The 23484-nt window shown below is 30.6% G+C and overlaps 1 protein-coding gene and 2 pseudogenes across 1 annotated transcript; all 3 read right to left on the bottom strand.

Moving 5' to 3' along the window:
* Positions 1-11639: 11639 nt before the first annotated feature.
* On the bottom strand, positions 11640-12623 carry LOC149515513 (peptidyl-prolyl cis-trans isomerase CYP19-3-like; annotated as a pseudogene).
* Positions 12624-12846: 223 nt separating this feature from the next.
* Positions 12847-13794, bottom strand: LOC111297972 (ethylene-response factor C3 pseudogene; annotated as a pseudogene).
* A 1749-nt stretch (positions 13795-15543) lies between these two features.
* LOC149515512 (receptor-like protein EIX2) lies at positions 15544-18938 on the bottom strand. The gene has a single exon (XM_089741582.1). The coding sequence runs from the start codon at positions 18849-18851 to the stop codon at positions 15693-15695; it is 3159 nt and encodes a 1052-aa protein (XP_089597708.1). The 5' UTR covers positions 18852-18938; the 3' UTR covers positions 15544-15692.
* Between the last annotated feature and the right edge of the window lie 4546 nt (positions 18939-23484).

The raw sequence follows: 23484 nt of genomic DNA, 5'->3' as shown, positions 1-23484 counted from the left end.
TAATAAAAAAGAGGTGGGGTTGTTTTAAGGGTGTGTCGAAAACCAAGCAGAGAAAGAAGAAAAGCCAAAAAAAGTAGAGAGAAAAAGGAGAAGGGAGAGTTGGTTGAACGAAAGTCGATCCGTGGTCCGATTAAGTTGAAACCTTGTCAGGAGGTTATGATTCAGAGTTTTACATTTTGAACGGTGAAGATCGGGTTTGAAGCTCTCTAGGAATAAATCCAGGGTGTATTTGTTGAGTTACTTATTTAGTGAGATTTCTCTAATTGCTTCTCTAATTGTTGATTAGCTCTAGTTTTAGCTAGAGAAGAACTTTGTATACCTATTATTTGATAGTGAAGATTTTTTTGGTGGTCCGTGATATTTTATCTCTACACTGGAGGATTTTTCACGTAAATCTTGGTATGCTTTATCTTTCCTGTGTTTTTTATTATTGATTGTTGTCTATTGCTTTTGTATTGTTATGATTATTGCTTCAGGTGCAACAAGTTATATTAGAGCGAGGGTTATTTTGAGACATCGATACAGAAGCAACCCAGGATAAAAGTAAATTTTGTTTGAGATCATGGAGGGTGATACAGGTTCTATGATAAAATTGACAGCATCGAATTATTCAATTTAGAAGCCTATGATGGAGGATCATCTATACTGTAAAGATTTGTATGAGTTAGTATTGAGTGATTTGGCTAAACCAGCAGATATGAAAGATGAAAGCTGAAAGAAGCTAGGTAGAAAGACGCTAGCTACAATCAAAAAATGGATTGATATCAACGTGTTTCATCATGTAGCGTAGAAGTCAAATGCTCACATTGTTTGGAAAAAATTGGTAGCATTGTATGAGAGAAAAATATGTATGAATAAAGTTATGCTTGTTAAAAAACTTACAACTTTACAGTACAGGGATGGACGATCTGTTACAGAGCACTTAAGTGATTTTCAAGATATATGTAATCGGATGACTACTATAGAGCTTAAGATGGATGATGAAATGAAGGCGTTATTTCTTTTGGGTTTATTGCCAGACAGCTGGAATACTCTAGTTGTAACTGTTCTTAATTCTGCTCCTGATTATAAGGTAACATTAGAGATGGTAAAGGACAGTATGCTTAATGAAGAAGCAAAATGAAAAGATGTAGATCTTGGGAATCAAGCTCTGGTCACAGAAAATAGGGATAGAAACATCGACAGAGGTCAAGACTCAAAATACCATGGTAAGTCTAAACATAGATCCAAGTCTAAAGGTAAAGTGAAGTGTTTCTATTGTGGTAAGATGGGTCATATAAAATGAAACTGTAAAATCTTGAAACAAGAGCAAAAAGATGAGAAAGTCAAGAGTTCAGATGATGATAATGTTACAGTAATAAATTCAGATAGTGATTCAGTTACTTTGATTTGTACACATGATGATTGTAATCATATTAGTGATCCCGACATTGAGTGGATAGTTGACACAGGAGCGACATATCATTGTGTTCTTAAGAGAGAGTTGTTTACAACTTACAAAGCAGAAGACTTTGGTTGTACCAAGATAAGAAATAAGAGTGTGTCACAGATTATTGAGATTGGTGATATTATTGTACAAACTAGTACATATTACATATTGACTTTGAGGGATGTTAGACACATTCCAGATATGAGAATAAACTTGCTTTCTATTAATGTTCTTGATAAGGAGGGATATGAAAGTCGATAAAAGAATGGACAGTGAAAGCTTCTCAAAAGATCTATGGTAGTTGTAAGAGGAAAACTATGCTACACAATGTATAAGACATGGATGTAATTAAACGGTAACCAGGTAAATGCCGTTGAAAATGATGCTTCAGCAAACTTGTGACACAAGAGGCTGGCACACATGAGTGAAAAGGGGTTACAAGTTTTAACAAGGCAGTCTCTTATTCCCTTTGACCAAAGGTATGTCTCTTGATTTATGTGATTATTATTTGTTTGGTAAGCATCATAGGGCTTCTTTTCGTAAAAGTTCTTAGAGAAAAAAAATAGATTAGAATTAATTTATTTTGACGTATGTGGTCCCATTAAGGTTAAGTCATTAGGTGGTAGCAGATATTTTATTACTTTTATTGATAATACTTTACGTAAGACTTGGGTGTATATGTTGAAATACAAAAGTTAGGTACTGTAGTATTTTTAAAAATTTTATGCCATGGTTGAAAGGATGACAGAATTACCCTTGAAGTGTATTTGAACTGATAATGGTAGGGAATACACATCTAAAGGCTTTGAAGAGTATTGTTCAAAGCATAGGATCAGGCATAAGATGACAGAACCTAGAACATCGTAGCATAATGGTATAGCTGAAAGAATGAATCGTACCATTGTAAAAAAAGTCAAATGTATGTTAAGGATGGTAAAATTACCAAAACCATTTTGGGGTGAAACAGTCAACATAGCTTGTTATTTACTTAACAGGTCACCATCAGTTCCTTTAGGCTTTGACATTTCAGAAAGAGTATGGACAGAAAAAGATATTTCATACTCTCACTTGAAAGTTTTTGGGTGTAAAGCATTCATGCATGTGTCAAAAGAGCAGAGATCAAAACTTGACAGTAAAGCCACACAGTGTGTGTTTATAGGATATGGTGATGAAGAATTTGGTTACAAGATATGGGATCCAGTAAAGAAAAAGATAATCAAAAGCAGAGATGTGGTCTTTCAAAAAAAAAAACCATAACAAACCTTGAGAAAAATGAGAAGACTACACGAGTTACTGTTGAGTGTGATGTTTCAACACCGACAGGATTCCACAGGAAAGAGTCACAGATGGTGAAAATGAGTAAGAAATAGAACTTGGGGATATGAATGAGCCAGCCATAGTTGGTGATGAGCTAGATGCAATTAGTTTTGAGCAGGGGGAGCAATCCTCTCTACCTGAGAGTGTTGAGCAGGCGAAGCTACCTTCGGCATCAAGTGATGTAGAGTCTCAGCCTAAGAGATCTACTAGAGAGCGCAGGCCATCTACCATGTATCCAAGTTTAGATTTTATTTTAGTTACCAGTGAATGAGAGCCAGAAAGCTTTTAAGATGTGTAGGCAACTCTGGATATAGAGCACTGGTTAAAAGCAATGAAAGAAGAGATGGAGTAATTATGAAAGAATGGTACTTATGATCTTGTTAAACTTTCAACAGGGAAGAGGCCATTAAAAAATAAATGGGTATTCAAGTTAAAAAAGAATGGTGACAAACTAGTGAGGTACAAAGCTCGATTGATAGTAAAAGATTTTTTTTAAAAACCATGCATCGATTTTGATGAAATTTTTGCTTCAGTTGTAAAGATGAGTTCTATTCGAGTGGTACTGGGATTAGCAGCTAGTTTGAATCTTGAGCTTGAGCAACTTGATGTTAAACTGCATTTTTGCATTGTGATTAGAATGAAGACATTTATATGAATCAGCTTGAGGGTTTTGAAGTGAAAGGGAAAGAGCACTTAGTTTGTAAATTGAAGAAAAGCTTGTATGACTTGAAACAAGCTCCGTAACAGTGGTACAAGAAGTTTGATTCTTTTATGGTGAGTCTTAGCTATAAAAGAACAACAGTGAATTCTTGTGTGTATGTTAAACAATTCTCTAATGGTAACTTCATTATCTTATTATTATATGTTGATGATATATTGATTGTAGGATAAGATGCTAGTATGGTTTGCAGGTTGAAAGAACAATTGTCTAAGTCCTTTGATGTGAAGAATTTAGGTCCAGCAAAGTAGATTATTGGTATGAACATTATCTGAGATAGGAGAGCTGGAAAGCTATGGTTGTTACAGAAAAAGTATGTTGAACGAGTGCTTGGTAGATTCAACATGCAACATATTAAATCAGTTAGCAGTTCACTTGCCAACCATTTTCATCTAAGTAAAAAATCTTGTGTAGTGTCTAAGGAAGAGCAACTAGCTATGTCTAGTATTTCTTATTCTTCTGCAGTTGGTTCTTTAATATATCTTATGGTTTGTACAAGGCCTGACATTGCTCATGCAGTTGTGTAGTGAGCAATTTTTTTTTAATCAGGGAAAGGTTTACTGGGAAGCAGTGAAATAGATTTTTAGATATTTGAGGGGTACCTCAAAAATGTGCTTGACTTATAGAGTTTCACAATTAGTTCTAGAAGGGTTTACTAATGCTGATATGGCAGGCGATCTTGATGGTAGAAAATCTATTTTAGGATATTTGTTCACTTTTATAGGAGGAGCTGTATCTTGGTAATCTAAGTTACAGAAGTGTGTTGCTTTGTTAACTACAGAGGCTGGGTATATTACAGCAACCAAAGCATGTAAAGAAATGCTTTGGATGAAACATTTTTTTCTTGAATTGGGGTTGAATCAGAAAGAGTATGTGATATTTTGTGATAGCCAAAGTGCTTTAGATTTGAGTAAGAATGCCATGTACCATGCTAGAACAAAGCACATTGATGTTAGATATCATTGGTTACGTTCAATGATTGAAGAAAGTCTATACTGATAAGAATGTAGCAGATATGTTGACTAAGATATTTCCTAGGGAAAAGCTTGAGCTTTGTAGTAACTTGGCTGAAATAAGTTCCCTGGCCAAGGTAAGTTTCAAATGAAACTGCTATGGTGATGAATCTCTTCCTAATGGGGCTAGAGGGGGAGATTGTTAGGAAAATGGGATCCAGCCTCATGTAAGTGGTTTTGGACCAAGTAAAGGCCATGGGCCTTGATATATCATTTTACACAGAGCCCTAGCTACTTAATAAAAAAGAGGTGGGGTTGTTTTAAGGGTGTATCGAAAACCAAGTAGAGAAAGAAGAAAAGCCAGAAAAAGTAGAGAAAAAAAAGAGAAGGGAGAGTTGGTTGAACGGAAGTCGATCCGTGGTCCGATTAAGTTGAAACCTTGTCAGAAAGTTTATGATTCAGAGTTTTACATTCTGAACGATGAAGATCGGGTTTGAAGCTCTCTAGGAATAAATCCAGGGTGTATTTGTTGAGTCACTTATTTGGTGAGATTTCTTCAATTGTTTCTCTAGTTGTTGATTAGCTCTAGTTTTAGCTAGAGAAGAACTTTGTATACCTATTATTTGATATTGAAGATTTTTTTGGTGATCCGTGATTTTTTCCCTCTACACTGGAGGGTTTTTCACGTAAATCTTAGTGTGTTTTATTTTTTCTACATTTTTTATTATTGATTGTTGTCTATTACTTCTGTATTGTTGTGATTATTGCTTTAGGCACAACACAAACAACCCTGCTGCTGCTAATATACAAAATAAAGCCTTCCCCTGCTCCCTCCTCCCTCCTCCCTACAAATATCTTCTATCTCTATTTTCCTCACCATTCTCTCATCAACCTCTCTCAAACCCATCACCAATTGCCAAAATCCTTTCTTTTCTTCGTGTTTGAACCAAAACCTATCTCTTTTTTCCTTTCAGCCCCCTTTCCTGCCTTCTAAAACCCTCCTAAAACCCATATAAGCTATTCCAATCCCCAGCAACCCTAACCTCTACAGCAACAACTTTACTAACCTTTTAGGCCACCTCTATCTCCATTTGCCTGCCCAATTCCATTCTTTTGACCCATGAATAAGAGTCCTATGTTTTGTTAATTGTGGTCATGAATAATAAAAGTATCATGTGTTGGAAATAAAATTGTGATCCAAGTATAATAAGGTAATCAAATATATCATAAAAGAAAAGTAAAGGGGTGAAAAAAAAACCCCCATAAACTAAAATTCAACATTTTTTTTATCAATTAAGCCCTTGTTAGAGAAAAACCAGTTAATTATTTTCGTCCAATAAAGAGCTTAATTGAATGAAAACAGATGTATAAAAGTTTAATTGAGTGAAAAAATATATGTAAAGGTTTAATTGATTTGAAATAGAAGATTTAGAGCTTGATTAATTGCAATTAAATATTAGGAACTTAAATGATTGTTAAATTTTTGTCTAAGATTTTTTTTAAACCTTATCCCTAAAAAATTCATAAAAAAAATTACATAAAATTTAGAGAAGTTAAGACTCTTTTTTCTTATTATTCTTTGCTATAGTTTTAAATCAAATTTTGCTATATATGTTTGGCTAAAATTAAGCAAATTGTTGAAAAAGAATATTCATTCAAATACTACACTAGTTTTTATATAAAAATGAAATTATAATACTCTATGTATGTGATTTGAAACGTTTAATTTTGCAAAAATTTAATATATCTTTCGTAGTTAACATAATAATTATTTTTTCACTAACTTTTAATAAATTTTAATCACCGTTCATTAGCATCATTTTCTCAATTCGTGACTAAGTCTTAAGCACGTAAATAATAATGATAAATATATTGAAAAGTAACAAACACGGCGCATAAACAAGCCAATTGATCTACCCCGTAAGGAAGAAAGCTTGTGACCTATGCTTTCCAACTTTTCATAGTATGCTAACCACCATGATTTGATGAAATACAAAGCAAGCTTGTGACCTCCAATTTCCAACCTGAATTTTCCACAAATAGCATTTTATGATTCATTGAAATTCGATAATTGTAGAAAGAAGAACAAAAGACTTGACAAAGGAGTCAAATCCACCAAGTCTGTGGAGTAAGTCCCACGGCCCGGTAATTAACACTTTAGGTCTTAGAAATGAAAAAAAATTACGAAAAAATTACAAAAAATTTAGAGAAACTAAGACTCTTTTTCCTTATTATTTTTTTTTTTGGTATAGTTATTTTATTTAATTTTTTTTTTTGTATATTGTTGGAGCCTAAAATTAAGAAAATTGATGAAAAAAGAAAATTAATTCAAATATAAAACATGATTTTATATAAAAATGAAGTTATATAAAAATCTATGAAAGAAAAACATTTAATTTTGCAAATTAAAATTTCATATATCTTTTGTAGTTTAGGTGGGTTTGAAATTAGAAGAGCAGTTTTTGATTGGAAACATTTGAAGCTTGAAGTAGATGAGACTCAGTATGAATTTGTTACTTGTTATAAGGTCGAATATGAGATTTATACATTTTAGAGAAGTTAAAAGATTCCTTTTTGCGTATTTTTTTTTGTTATAGTTATTTTCTTTTTTTTTTGTTAAATCAAATTTTACTATATTTGTTTGATTAAAATTAAGTAAATTATTGAAAAAGAATATTAATTCAAATAGAGCACTGGTTTTATATAAAAATGATGCTATAATACTTTATATATATTAATGTGATTTTAAACATTTAATTTTGCAAATTTTTAATATATCATTCACAGTTAACGCAATTAATACTTTTTTTCATTAATTTTCAATATAATTTTAGTCTCCATTCATTTGTATTATTTTCTCAATTCATGACCAAGTCTTAAATACGTAAATGATAATGATAAGTGCATTGAAAAGTAACAAACACGAAGCCTACTTTGCAAGAAAGAAAGCTTGTAACCAATGCTTTCCACCTTTCTTAAGCTAACCACAATGATTTGTTGAAATACAAAGAAAAATTGTGACCTCCAATTTTCAGCTTGAATTTTCCAAACAAGCATTTTATGGTCCATTGAAATTCGACAATTGTAGAAAGAAGAACAAAAAAGACTTGACAAGCAAGTCAAGTCAACCAAGTCTATGGAGTTAAAATTTTCCAGAAAAACCAATTTCCAACTTGAATTTTTTTATGGTCCATTTCTAGAACAAAAAAGACTTGACAAGTAGTTCAAGTCCGCATTGTCTATGAAGTAAGTCCCACGGTCAAATAATTTACTCTTTTAAATATAAATATTGAGATTTAAATTTTAAATTTATTAAATATCATATTTAAAAAATATTTGTATGAATCAATTAAGTGAAATTTTAAAATTTTAGAACAAGATTTCAATGCGTGGTTTGATTGTACTTAGTATGATTCCTATAGTATCACAAAGCTTTTTTTTTTCAAAATCCAACAAGCAATGGAACTAACCCCTCATATAAGTCATGGAAAAAAATTCTTTTGAAATTATAAGGAGAAAATTTACAAATTTTAATGACGTGTTGTATTTTGATTGATTGAATTTACAATTGATGTAATAAAAAATGTAATAATTTTTTAAAATAATTGAACGATATTAATTTAAGTAATTAGAATTTTATTATTTCGTATTAAATGATATATAAACTCAAGTTGTATAATTTAAATGATATACACTTAAATATAAAAGTGTTGGGCTAGTTTCTTTTGCCTTATGGCACTAAGCAAATGGGGTATTAGAATCTTGACATGCCTAAACAACCCTGCTGCTGCTAATGAACAAAATAAAGCCTTCCCCTTCTCCCTCCTCCCTACAAATATCTTCTAACTCTATTTTTCCTCACCATGCTCTCATCAACCTCTCTCAAACCCATCACCAATTGCCAAAATCCTTTCTTTTCTTCATTTTTGAACCAAAACCTATCTCTTTTTTCCTTTCACCCCCTTTTCCCACCTTCTAAAATCCTCCTAAAACCCATCTAAGCTATTCCAATCCCCAGCAACCCCAACCTCTACAGCAACAACTTTACTAAACTTTTAGGCCACCCCCATCTCATTGCCTGCCCAATTCCATTCCTTTGACCCATGAATAAGAGTCCTATGTTTTGCTAATTGTGGTCATGAATAACAAAAGTATCATGTGTTGAAATTAAAATTGTGATGCAAGTATAATAAGGTAATCAAATATATCATAAAAGAAAGGTAAATGGGTGAAAAAAAAAAAATCCCATGAACTAAAATTCAACATCTTTTTTTATCAATTAAGCCCTTGTTAGAGAAAAGCTAGTTAATTGTTTTCATCCAATAAAGAGTTTAATTGAATGAAAATAGATATGTAAAAGTTTAATTGATTGAAAAAATATTTAAAGGTTCAATTGATTTGAAATAGAAGATTTAGAGCTTGATTAATTGCAATTAAATATTAGGAACTTAAATGATTGTTAAATTTTTGTCTAAGATTTTTTTAAAACCTTATCCCTAAAAAATTCATAAAAAAAATTACATAAAATTTAGAGAAGTTAAGACTCTTTTTTCTTATTATTCTTTGCTATAGTTTTAAATCAAATTTTGCTATATATGTTTGGCTAAAATTAAGCAAATTGTTGAAAAAGAATATTAATTTAAATACAACACTAGTTTTATATAAAAATGAAGTTATAATACTTTATGTACGTGATTTCAAACGTTTAATTTTGCAAAATTTTAATATATCTTTCGTAGTTAACATAATTATTTTTTTTTCACTAACTTTTAATAAATTTTAATCACCGTTCACTAGCATCATTTTCTCAATTCGTGACTAAGTCTTAAGCACGTAAATAATAATGATAAATATATTGAAAAGTAACAAACACGGCGCATAAACATGCCAATTGATCTACCCCGTAAGGAAGAAAGCTTGTGACCTATGCTTTCCAACTTGTCATAGTATGCTAACCACCATGATTTGATGAAATACAAAGCAAGCTTGTGACCTCCAATTTCCAACCTGAATTTTCCACAAATAGCATTTTATGATTCATTGAAATTCGATAATTGTAGAAAGAAGAACAAAAGACTTGACAAAGGAGTCAAATCCACCAAGTCTGTGGAGTAAGTCCCACGGCCCGTAATTAACACTTTAGGTCTTAGAAATGAAAAAAAATTACAAAAAATTTAGAGAAACTAAGACTCTTTTTCCTTATTATTATTATTTTTTTTGGTATAGTTATTTTATTTAATTTTTTTTGTATATTGTTGGAGCCTAAAATTAAGAAAATTGATGAAAAAAGAATATTAATTCAAATATAAAACGTGATTTTATATAAAAATGAAGTTGTATAAAAATCTATGAAAGAAAAACGTTTAATTTGCAAATTAAAATTTCATATATCTTTCGTAGTTTTGGTGGGTTTGAAAATATAAGGGAAGTTTTTGATTGGAAACATTTGAAGCTTGAAGTAGATGAGACTCAGTATGAATTTGTTACCTGTTATAAGGTCGAATGTGAGATTTATACATTTTAGAGAAGTTAAAAGATTCCTTTTTGGTTATTATTTTTTGTTATAGTGATTTTCTTTTTTTTTTTTTGTTAAATCAAATTTTACTATATTTGTTTGATTAAAATTAAGTAAATTATTGAAAAAGAATATTAATTCAAATAGAGCAATGGTTTTATATAAAAATGATGCTATAATACTTTATATATATTAATTTTGCAAATTTTTAATATATCATTCACAGTTAACGCAATTAATACTTTTTTTCATTAATTTTCAATACAATTTTAGTCACCGTTCATTTGTATTATTTTCTCAATTCATGACTAAGTCTTAGAAATGAAAACAAATTACAAAAAAAATTAGAGAAGCTAAGATTCGTTTTTCTTATTATTTTTTGCTATAGTTATTTTCTTTTTTCCTTTTTGTCATATCAAATATTGCTATATATGTTTAAACGCCTAAAATTAAAAAATTGTTGAAAAAAGATTATTAATTCAAATATAAAATGAGATTTTATATTAAAATGAAGTTATATAAAAATCTATGAATGTAATACGTTTAATTTTGCAAATTGAAATTTTAGTTTATTTTTCATAGTTACCACAATTATTTTTTTATCCATTAATTTTTAATACAATTTTAATCACAAAATATTAGTATGATTTTCATAAGTCTTAATTATAGGTATTAGGATTTGAATCTTAAATTGAATGTCACATCTTATAGGTAACTATATGAATTAATTAAATTAAATATGTAGATTTGATTGTACTTAGTATAATTTATATAGTATCACCAAAATTTTTCTTTATATGTCCAACAAGCAATGGAACTAGCCCCTCACATAAGCCATGGGAAAAATTTTCTCTTCAAACTATAAGAAATGAATCTACTTAATGACGTATTATATTTTGATTAATTGAATTTACAATAGACGTGATAAAAAATATAATAATTTTTTATTATTTTGATGAGTTTTTTTTTTTTTAATTTTATAAACAAATTTACATAATTGGACCATATTAATTTAAGTAATTATGTTTTTATTATTTCGTATTAAATGTTATATAAATTCAGTTTGTATAATTTAAAAACTCCAGGTGATATATATATATTAAATATAAAAATGTTGGGCTAGTTGAGTTTTGCCTTAATACCACCAAGCAAATGGGTTATTATCTTGACAGGCCTAAACAAAAGAGTCTTCCTCTTCTCCCTCCTCCGCGCAAATATCTTCTACCTCTATTCTTCCTCACCATGGTTTCATCATACTCTCTTAAACCCATCACCAATTGCCAAAATCCTTTCTTTTCTTCATTTTTGAACCAAAACCCATCTGTTTTTTTCCCTTCACCTCCCTTTCCCACCTTCTAAAACCCATCTCAGCTATTCTAATCCACAGCACCCCCCCAAACCTCTACAGCAACAACTTTACTAACCTTTTAGGCCACCCCCATCTCCATTGCCTGCCCAATTCAGTTCGCTTAACCCATGAATAAGAGTCCTTGTCTATGTTCTGTTAATTGTGATCTAGTATAATTCAAGTATCATGTGTTGGAAATAAAATTGTGATCCAAGTATAATATAAATGAAATTGATCAGTTCCTCTCCTAACCAAAAATGTATAATCTGATAAAACATGACACTGAAACAAATTTTCCTTTAGGAATGCCTCGAATTTCTATTGGAACGTACATTATCAGTGACTAACAAAGTGGATAGAGTCCAAATTGCCATGTAGAAACATAAAAAAAATACAGTACTTCATCATTCCCAGCTTCTCCAATTATCTTTTGGCTGACCACAGTCTTCGATCACAACTGGTTGCAAAGTTCTCCCACTGTCTGAGCCAGCTTTTTCCATCTCCTTGACAACGCTTATCCATCCACTTCTTTACCAAACACAACATGCTTTCCATCAAGCCATGGAGTCTTCTCAGTGCATATAAAGAATTGGGAACCATTCGTGTTTGGTCCAGCATTGGCCATTGACAAGCAACGAGGTCCGATATGTTTGAGCTTGAAATTCTCATCTGCAAATTTCATGCCATAGATTGATTCTCCACCAGTGCCATTCCCCCTTGTGAAATCTCCACCTTGACACATGAAGCTCGGGATGATTCAGTGAAATGCTGATCCTTTATGGTGCAATGGCTTCCCAGACATTCCGAAACCCTTGTCCCCAGTGCAGAGTATTTGCAATTATATTGTGGGCTAACACAGTCAAGTAATCCAGATTTAGGTCAATTAATGTCAAATTACAAATAATTATAGTGGTATCATATTCGAACATGTAGTATGATATTAATTAAGTATGATCCTAGTTTAATTCTGTATTTAAAACCATAATATGATTGGTCAATTTTGATTAATTTATATATCGAAAAGCTCATGATGGTAACAACACATCCATGGGCTTGGATTTAGGGGGATTGATTTCTTTTCCACATTAAAAACAGTTTTAGTTATAAATTATGATAGTGATTCGGTTAGCCTTCAGCCAAATTGGTTATAGTTCAATTAGAGCTTCATCTAATTCAAAATTGTGTCCAAATTGCCTTGGCAATTGCACATATTGCTCAAGGAAAAAGTGGTTAATATTCTTCTTTCCCGAAAAGAAAATAAAAAACCTCAATTGAAAAGAAAATAGAATGGCTTTACTGATAAGGATATGGTGAGATATGGACAGAAATCTTATAAATTAGAAAACATATTTTCTTTTATACCAAGAAAAAAAGAAATGAGAATACAAATTGGCGCAACGACCTTTATTTTCAGGTGTTCTTTTAAGCAAAAAAGAAAATAAAACTACTACTAATATATGATTAATATAGATGATAACTCTTCATGAATTCAAAATAACTAGAAATTGTTATCAAATATATATGTATGTATATATAGAAGAACGAAAATTTGTAGAAATGTTCAACTAGTATGTAATATAATTGTTGGCGAAAATTATACATAGCACTAAACTTTGATTGTACATCATCTCAAAGATTTACAAATTCACAGACAATATCCAACAAAAAATTTGGTCCTCCTCCACTATCTCAATTGAAAAGGGAGAAGAAACAAAAAAGGGAAGAAAAAATGTTGGTGTTTGACTCAAATATTCACCAATAAGGAGTTGCACTCTCAGATTTACTTAGAAGCTCCTCCAAATAATCAGCTCCTAAATCCTTAAACACCAGGATAATTTCCATCCCCATTTCCTTCTTTCTTGATCTTCATGTTCCCTGATCTTTTGCTCTTCATGGAGTACCTTTTCTCAATTGTCAAAGTAGGTGAACAACTTTCTTCAAATCCATAGTTCATTTCTTGAAGTGAATCATAAACTGTATCCATTGGAAAATTGATTATCACCATCGGACCTCGCATTGCGAGTGTAGCTTGATCATACGCTAGCTGTAGCCTCATCTATATCCAAGGTTCCAGGCCAAAGTCTAACACCATTCCTTATGGAATCCCTTATCTCAACTGCATATTTTCCCCATGGCCTCTTCCTAACTCCTCTATACGAAACCTCCTTTCCTGTCTCATCTTCATTTGCATTCAACTTCACTTAATGATCCTTTCTAAAACTATTAACGGATGTGGTATCAAAAGTGTTTTCCTATGCTTGATTTAGGACTCCCAAAGGAACATTTCTTGGGAGTCATTTCCATTGAAAGGAAGGGTTTGGTTATGGAGATAATTGAATGATTCTGGTGAGAATTTTTTTGAGAAATATAGGAAGAAGAGGATTCAAGAGACAATTGGAGATTTGGGTAATGAAAAAATGAAGAGTCCATGCATGAAAATCAAGTAATTCTTATAATGGAAACGATTATTCTTCTTCGATCTTTTAATTAATTCACTTTGATTTTGCTTTTTGGTTTTGGTCATGGGAAATGAAATTTGAAGCTTAGTGATATATATATATATATATATATAGTAATTACAAGCTAGGGAGGGAAAGGCTACATTATTCAAATATTTATTTTAAAAATGTTAAAAAAAAAGAAGAAGGAACAAATTAAAGAAACGATGGAAAGAGAGTAAAATTGTATGAAGATGTTATTAGCGTCCAACATCATTATTTGGTCGCAGAATCGACAGGTGAGTCAAAAGGAATACTCGTCGGGGCATGACGGCCAGGTCAAGTCAAAATTCTCTTACATCACCCGTGATGTTTCGCTTTTATGTCCTACCTATAACTCATATTTTTAGCTAATTAAAATTGTAAATCATTATGCTTAGAGTGATCAATTACAATGTTAATTACCTTATATTGATGAACATGATTTGATTAATATAGTCGGGTTATAGTTAAAGTTTGTCATAATTTTATTTTTTATGCAAGAAAGATTATAATTTGAGAATTAAAAAAAGAATTATAGATGCATAAATTTAAATTTTAATCTAATCTAAAGTACTTTTTAAAATATTTATATAAATCAATTAGACTAGACTTTGAATTTATAAAAAGATTACTTTATATATATATACACTTTTCATTTAAATTATATGATATAATCATATTATTGAAAGGGGTTAATTTTAATTTTTCAAGTATCACTAATAAGTGAATGCTGATGAAATAAAAATTTACCTATCTAATAATAATGTATAATATAGAATAAATAATCAATACATTTTTAAAAATATTATTTTATGGTGTGATTTTAATAAAACAAAAAAATATATTTTTTCATTGAATAATTAGTTCATATAATCCTTCTTTTATTAATTATGTCAAAATTTATCGTAAATGAGTTTCTTAAACTAGCATAATTGATGTTATACTAATTTTTTGAATAGAAAATAAGATGTTATACTAATTGTTAATACATACATTGGTCATTATTTTAAATGTTTTTATCCATTACTAGAATTTCATCCCACTATTTTAGGTAAGTTACTTTTCATTGTTTTTAATATATTTATAATTATTTTTAATAAAAAAATAATAATAATTTTAACTCACTTGTTGAATCTTATAAATATATCAAAATTAAAAAATAATAATAATTTTTAACTCACATGTTACGCTTTTGTTGTTGGCTCTTTTGCTATGACATGAACTTTTATTTTTTATTTTCAAATTTATAAATTATTTGTTCAAATCTATGACGTTTTTCCAATTTAGTTTAAATTATAAACATTTTAAAACTTGTAGAAAAAAGAAAAAGAAAAATACAACTATATTTTTTTATGATGACTTACGTTTGATTTTTAATTTTTTGAATTTTTTTTCTTTTTATATTTCTTTATTTATTATTATTTCGATTAAAATTTTTCAAAATTACATAAATTTGGATAAAAAGACTATTTTGCTTGATTCATTCATGGGTTAGTAATGTGAAGTGAATTGACAAAATCAGGTTGATCAGATTCGGCCAGCTTTTATATATATATTTTTTCTCGTAAACCGACATTCTCCAATTTCTATATAATTGCAATAAAAGCTTTCACTTCCTTTGGATTTATAAAAAATTGTAGTTTTTGAAATTTTACTTTTGAACAACAAATCAAAATCATAACGAAGACTAGTATAAGAAATATTTCAAATTAGAGGATTTATAAAAAAATTTTACCTTCAAGCCATATTGCATAAAAACTTGAACATAGGTCTACGAGTCAAATACATTAACACACACAATTTTATTTCATTTCAATAAATTATAACATGGAATACTACATCCATAAACCGAATACATGGATTAAATAAAAAGCTTGCAAATCAAGTTATTACATTACCAAACACACCGAAATGAGCTTCAATTACAAATAATTACATACCAATAGTAGCCCAAAACACATATAGCTTATCACCAATTTGCTCCAGTTTTTGATAATAAGCAAACCTCCAAGACCTGACGAAAACCAGGGGAGCCACTACCCCCCAAAACCCCATCACAAATCCAAGTACTACGCTTACATAAAGCCAATTCACATTAGACCTTTTCTTTCCTCCACTCCTACCTCCATTTGTAACATCAGGTGTTTCGCCATTTCTGCTGCAATTTTTAGTGACTAGAGGTCCACAAAGATGATTGCCAATGTACGAAAACCTGTCAAAGCTTTGCAGCTGGGTGCCTGATGGGATTTGTCCTGTCAAGTTGTTGTAGGACAAGTTCAAGTGATTCAAGAAATTCAAATTGGAGAAACTTGAAGGGATTTCACCATGGAGTTGGTTCATCGATAAGTCAAGAGATTCCAACACCTCCATATTGCCAATGTTCTCTGGTATCTTTCCTGTTAGGAGATTCCCTGACAAATTTAATGACCGCAGTCCTATGAGATTACCAAGTTCTTCGGGGATCTCTCCTCTGAGACTGTTAACTGAAAGGTCTATGCCGACAACAAGTCCTAGTATGGTACTGTAATCATCCTCTCTTCCTTTCATCACCAATAATGCACCCAAAAGAAACAGGTTATTAGACTCGAATGACCAGGTACTGTTTCCCACGTGTATCTTGAGGGGTTTTATGGCCATGGCACTTAGGTTACTAAAACATTTTGGAATTGCTCCTGAAATGTTGTTATAACCAAGATCCAAGAACTGAAGAGAATTATGAGCACAAATTTGATCAGGAATATAGGCTTGGAAGTTATTTGAACGGAGGTTTAGAACCACAAGGTTTAAGAGGTTGTCTCCAATCCATGCTGGAATACTTCCCGTCAATTGATTTTCACTAAGATCAAGAATAAGCATGTCAACCAAATTCTGCAGTGTAGATGGTACTTCTCCAAGTAGGTTATTGTTACGAAGGTTTAATGACAGAACACGGCGCAAAAATCCCAAGGATCTAGGAATTTTCCCAGTTAGATTGTTGTTTCCCAAATTTAAGACTTTCAAAAATTGCCAATTTTCCCAACAATTTGGAATTTCACCAGATAGAAGATTTGATTCAATGTCAAGAATGGTCAAAGGTTCCAATTTAGTTGAGGAATTGCAAAGAAAATTGGAAAGTGTTCCTGAAAATAGATTCTTAGACAAAAATAAAAACATCAAATCTGAGGGTGCCTGTAGCAATGGACCTGTGAATAGGTTGGAACTCAAGTCAACAACCAAACTCCTAGGAAAATATGAAATCTTCCCCACTAGTTGGTTGTTGGAAAGATTTAGATATTCAAATTGAGTCGAAAGGTTCCAAAACCAAGTGGGAATGACACCTGAAATTTCAGCATGGGAGATATCTAAATGAAACAAGTTCTTTTGGAATTGTAGCCACTGAGGAAATTTCGGACCAAGATGACAGTTACCTAATTCAATATTTTCACAGTGGAAAGGAGGAATCCAACTTGGATTTGGTTTAAACGTTAACATGTTGTTAGATGCCCTGAAAATTCTCAATCTTGTGAGATTAGAGAAGTGCATTTCTGATATATTTCCTTCCAACATATTATTGCTAACGTCTAAATGTTCCAAATTCCCAAGTTGTCCTAAACTTTGAGGAAGAGTTGCATTCAATTGATTGTTTGAAACATCAAGCAACTTCAAAGATGATAGCTCCCCTACCGGAAGAGGTCCGGTTAATTGATTGTACGAAACATCAAGAACTTTCAATGATGACAACTTCCCTATTGAGAATGGAATGGGACCAGAAATGGAGTTTTCAGAAAGGGAAAGGTATGCCAGATTTTTAAATTGGCTGAGTTGATCAGGTAAATGGCCAGAAAGTTTGTTAGATTCAATATTTAATGACTCTAATCGATCCAAACTACATCTAGACAAACTCTCTATGATTTCTGATACCTTATGATCAATTCCGTTATTTGACAAATCCATCTCTCTCAGATTACAAAGACTCTCCAAACATTTGGGTTCTATAATTTCAAGCTGGTTATGTGAAACATCAAGATGAGTAAGAGAGCTTAAGTTTCTAATGGCACATGAAAAATTACCTTGCAGGCCGACACTGCTAAGACCAAGGAATTGAAGTTGGTTGAAATTAGACAACCAGCTGAGTGTCGATGAAGAAGAGAATGAATTCCTACTAAGATCAAGAAATTTGAGAGAAGACATATTTTGAAAACCATTGGGAATCACACCTTCAACTTCATTGGAGCTAAGATCAATGGACACAAGACTACGAAGACTGAATATCCATGTAGGCACCGAAGACAATGTATTTGTGGAAAGATCAAGAACAGCAAGAGATTTGTAATTAACACTGATTGGAGATGAATCATTATTTAGATTGCAGCCTGACAAGTGTAACTCTACCAAAGAAGGAAGTTTGTGTGTTGCCGGCAGCCAATCAGTTGCTTTACCAAGATCTGCAGAACTCAAATCAAGATACTGCAGAGAAGAAAGACCAGAAACCCATTGAAGAGTTTTAGCTTCAAATAGGGAATTGTATCCAAGATCAAGGCAATGCAAATTTGAGAGATTTCCAAGCATATGGGGAATTGTTCCTCGAAAATTTGCCCGAGAAAGGTTAAGATATGTCAAACTCTTCATCGAACCAATGAATTCGGGAATTGCCAGACCTCCAAAGTCGTTATTGCTTAAGTCTAGGAAATTGAGACATTTCAACTCGATCAAAGAAGGATTTACTCTGCCCCCTAGCTTTGAGCGAAAGTAAGCATCCCATTCAGCTGACCGAAAATAAGCATCCCACAGAGCAATTGGCTTATCCTCATGAGCATCCCTTTCAACGACTGGCACATCTTCAGCAGGACTTCTTGAAAGAAGCCCCAAGTGCAGCTCTTTGACGTGGCCAGTCAAGTTATTGCAGAAAACACCAAGCCACTCACAGCAATTCTCACCTTCAACCCAAGAAGATAGCCTGTTTGATTGATCAATGAGGTCTTGCTTGAACTTCAAAAGGGCTTGTCTCTCAAGTTCAATGCAAAGCGCATTGGAATTCCCATTACAAAAGCTAATATCGATGGCTGCGATGGCAAGAAGAAATCCAAACAAGGAAATTGTAACCGCTCTCATGGTTGCATATCGATCCTTGCTACCAACACCGAATATATAAAGTTAAAGAAAAATATTTTCCACCACATCAAGTGCTAGGAATTTTCTTCAAAGGCCTCCAATTTAAAATTCCAGCTTGAATTTTCCTCAAAAGCAATCATACGTATAAATTCGACAAGTGTAGAAAGAATATAAAAAGAACTTGACAAGAACTTTAAGTCAACCAAGTCTATGGAGCAAGTCTCACGGCCATCTAATTAACTCTTTAGGTTTTAGAAAACAGGAAAAAATGAAATAAAAAATGAAAAGTTTAGAAAAAAAATAAAATTACATCAACTTTAGAAAAAAGTTAAATACTCCTTATCTTTATTTTTTTTCTATAGTTATTGCTTTTTTTGTTAAATCAAATTTTGCTATATATTTTTAGCTAAAATTAAGCAAAATTGTTGACAAAAGATAATTCAAGTACAACACTGGTTTTATATAAAAATAAAGTTATAATAATTTATGTACATGACTTTAAACATTTAATTTTGTAAATTTTTAATATATCTTTTATAGTTAACACAGTTATTATTTTTTCATTAATTTTTAATATAATTTTAATCACCGTTCATTAGCATCATTTTCTCAATTCATGGCTAAGTCTTAAACACGTAAATGATAAGACGAATGCATAAAAAAGTAACGAACACGGAGCACAAATAAGCCAGCTGATCTAACCCTTGAGGAAGAAAACTTGTGACCGTTGCTTTCAACTTTTGATAGTAGGCTAACCACCATGATTTGATGAAACACAAAGAAAGCTTGTGACCTCCAATTTCCCACTTGAATTTTCCACAAAAAGCATTTTATAGTCCATTAAAATTCAACAATTGTAGAAAGAACAAAAGACTTGATAAAGGAGTCACGTCCACCAAGTCTATGGAGTAAGTTGCACGGCCCAGCAATTAACTCTTTAGGTCTTAGAAAAGAGAAAAAATAAATAAAAAATAAAAATTGAGAAAAAAATAAAATTACAAAAAATTTAGAGAAGTAAAACTCTTTTTCTTTATTATTTTTTTGCTATAGGCTTTTTTTTTTTAAATCAAAATTTGCTATATATGTTTAGCTAAAATTAATGTAAAATAAGTGATGATGGTAATAATTAATGGTTAAAATAAGATATGATAATGTAAACTATATATTTTTTTTTGGTCAGTAAAAGTAAAATTAATGGTAAATAAGTGATGATGTTTATAATTAATTTAATATTATCAAGTTCAACTAATTTAAAAATAATATTTTTATGAATTATAATAAAGAAATTAAAATTTATATTTCGTGTTATCAGGGAGAACTGAAAACCTCCCACCACTAACCCAATCAACACGCACACGTTCTTCATCCTTACCACCTTCATTTGTAACAACTTTTCTGTTGTAGTTTACACTGACCGGAGGTCCACAAAGTTGATTGCCAATGTAAGAGAACTCGTCAAAAGTTTGGAGTTAGGTACTTGATGGGATTCTTCCCCCTCAAAATCAAGAGATTTTAGTATCCTCATTGTCACGCTCCAAACCCGAAGATTTAGAACTTAATAATACCGCATACTTATGAGACGAATCTTATAAGCGTATAAGGCAACAGATATATAATTAAATTAAAATCTCCAATAATCTTCAAAATAATACTTTACAGAATCTCAAGTCTATAAAATTATACTCTTTGTAAATTAGTCGAATATACTAAAGTTTTTATTAATAAATCTTTCAGAATCAATAATAAAATACTCACTTCAAAAGTAATACCAAATTAAAGACAAATTCTAATCTTGTTAATCAAAGTAGTTGTCAAGATTAAGTTTCCTATAACGCAAATATTGAAATTTGAAAAAGTAAAGAAAAATAAAGGAATGAGTACAATGACTCAGCAAATAACTGATATCCCCTCAGTTGGATTAAGCATGCCACAAAACATTTAGGCCAAAACATTAACTAAGTGATTCAAAAATATTTTGGGTAATCTTGTGTTCAAACACATTTTCACAAATCATATTCTCAAAATCAAATTCTCAGATTACAAAATGAAATAAATATCACAAAATTATAAAATTTATTAGTCTCCTGTAACATACTACGATCACCTTAACCCTTGTAGTGTAGGTTAGAATCAGAAATTTTCCTTTAGTGCAATGAGACAAAAATATATCAGAAACAACTAGATCATTGCACTGACAATCATAATTAACCCGTTAGTGCAATAGGATAGAACAAAAATTATAATAACTCCTTTAATGCAGTGGGATAGAAGTATATCACTGATGGTACGATGAACAAAAACTACTATTCTCAACCGATGGCATGGTGAACAAAAACCACTATTCTTAATTAATGGCATGGTTTGAAACCAATATCAATATCACAAAATACATGTCGACATGGCCAACAATTAACCCCTATTGGCAGAGTCAAAATATAGTCATACTATGAGACAAAAACCACAATATATTTTCAGATTAGCCAAAATATACAAATTCAATATTTATAAATTTTTGCAAAACATAATCCATACATAGTAAATTCCATAATCATTCCAAAGCAACATTTCATATTCCAACAAACAACAGTTATATAAATATATTATTATGAAATCATATTTGAAAATCAAAACAATGTCAAACCATATTCCAAACTCATAACAAAGAAATCATATATATATTTTGCATACTCAACCCGATTTACAAAATAAACAAACAAAACTATATATATTATATATTTCAACTCTAAATATATTGAAGCTAAAATTTATAGACATAAATTTCAAAGGGATATCAAATTACTTACCTGATGTGCTAAACCAAAACTTAAGCGGTAAATCACTCAATTTTTTTAATATCCTAACAATTCAAGAAATATTTAAAAATCAAAATTTAACCCAAAAACATAAATTTAACAAGGTAAACCTTCCACAGATTATTCTAAGCAAATTGGGTTATGTGGCAACCTTTTCGACAATTCGAAACTATTTGAAAATATTTTTTTTAGTATATAAAACAAATTTTCTTTTAATATAGCAAAATGCCTAAAATTGAGTATAAATATGAAATTAAGGATTAAAACATAAAAAAAATCAGTAGGAATTTAAATTTTTACAAATATTTAATTTTTAACATTTAATAGTAATCATTTTTTTTATAAATCTAAATATAATTTAATAGTTCTTTAACAATGCCAATAACATGAAATTAATACAATAAAAATATATTAAAATAAGTAAAAATTCATTAAAAATAATATAACTAAAATTCAAGTAATTTATAACTAAGTACATCAAATATAGGCTAAAAATAATTTTTAAAATAATTAAAAATGAGAATTTCTAAATTCTAAAATTTTCACATTCCATGATCATTTGACTTAATTTGAGCCACAAAATCTTGAATATACCACAGTTCCTAGTGACAAAGAAAAGCATTAATTTAAAGAAAAAATGTAATACTACAGCTTAGAATTTTGTTTTGGCAAAAATGATTTTTAGAAGCCTAAGTTTTGAAGTCTAAAACTTGACAAATTATCACAAACAGTCCATATTTTTTGAGGTTTTTTATTCATGAAACCTATTTTGGGGCTTTGATTCTCTTAGCCTATAAATAATTTGAACAAACCAGTTATATCACTAGAAAGTTCACATTTTGTACTATCAAAAGCACCTAACTTTTGACCAAATTGGCCATTGGAGTAGGGAATTCTGGTGGCTCAAAATTAGGCATTTGTAATTGCAAGAAACCTTAAAAATCAGAAACTTGAAACATTAAATTCTCCTACATTACTCAACTAACACACATACAATTAGAAAGATCTTGAAGAGACATTTCCATTGGTATCACAATTTTGTAGGATTGTCACCAAAAAATTATCGGAATATTTTTGAAATTGAAAAAATATAAAAATATAAGTTGGAGTTTGTAGAAAATTACATAAAACATGAAAATTCTAAAAATTTTAAGCAAAATCTTACCTAAATCAGTGATTTCTAAGATTGATTTGCCCTATCTCTTCCTCTATTCTTCTTCTCAAGTATTTCTTAAAGGTTTCCCTTTTTTTCTATCAGAGAAAATTATCAACAAAAGTTTTCTTTTTATTTTCTTCTCCTTTATTTTTTTTAAACCAATGATACTTATGGGTTGGGTCACTGATATAATAACTTGGGCTTGGGTATTGCACTTATGTTGTCAATCTGGTCAGGTATCTTTCCTCCCAAGGAATTTCTTGATAAATTTAACGATTGTAATCTTGTGAGACTAGCTTGTTCTTTAGGGATCTCTCCAATGAGATTGTTGTACCCAAAAAAGAGTAATGTCATAAAAAAATAATACTAGGGAAAAAAACATAAAAGGTGAGTTTGGTGCAAATTTCATATGAAATGATCCTCTTATATATATATATATAAGTAGACCTATTCAAGGATCGAGTTATCTGTCTAAACTCGAAGGTTTGCTCAAGTTTTGAAAGGGTTTGGATAAAAAATTAAAACCTGTTAAATATGGTTTGGACATAATTTTTAGATCCACTTAAATTTTGAATTGAATTTTAGACAAAAAATTTAAAACCCAAGTCCAGCCCAATTGAATTCACATAAATAGAAATTTTTTATTTTTATATATATGTAAATT

Source organism: Durio zibethinus, chromosome 12, assembly GCF_047325235.1.
Source record: "Durio zibethinus cultivar Kanyao isolate XHJ-2024 chromosome 12, ASM4732523v1, whole genome shotgun sequence".
NCBI classification, from domain to species: domain Eukaryota; kingdom Viridiplantae; phylum Streptophyta; class Magnoliopsida; order Malvales; family Malvaceae; genus Durio; species Durio zibethinus.
The sequence above is the reverse complement of the archived record's forward strand: the minus strand, read 5'-3'. Positions and strand labels throughout refer to the sequence as shown.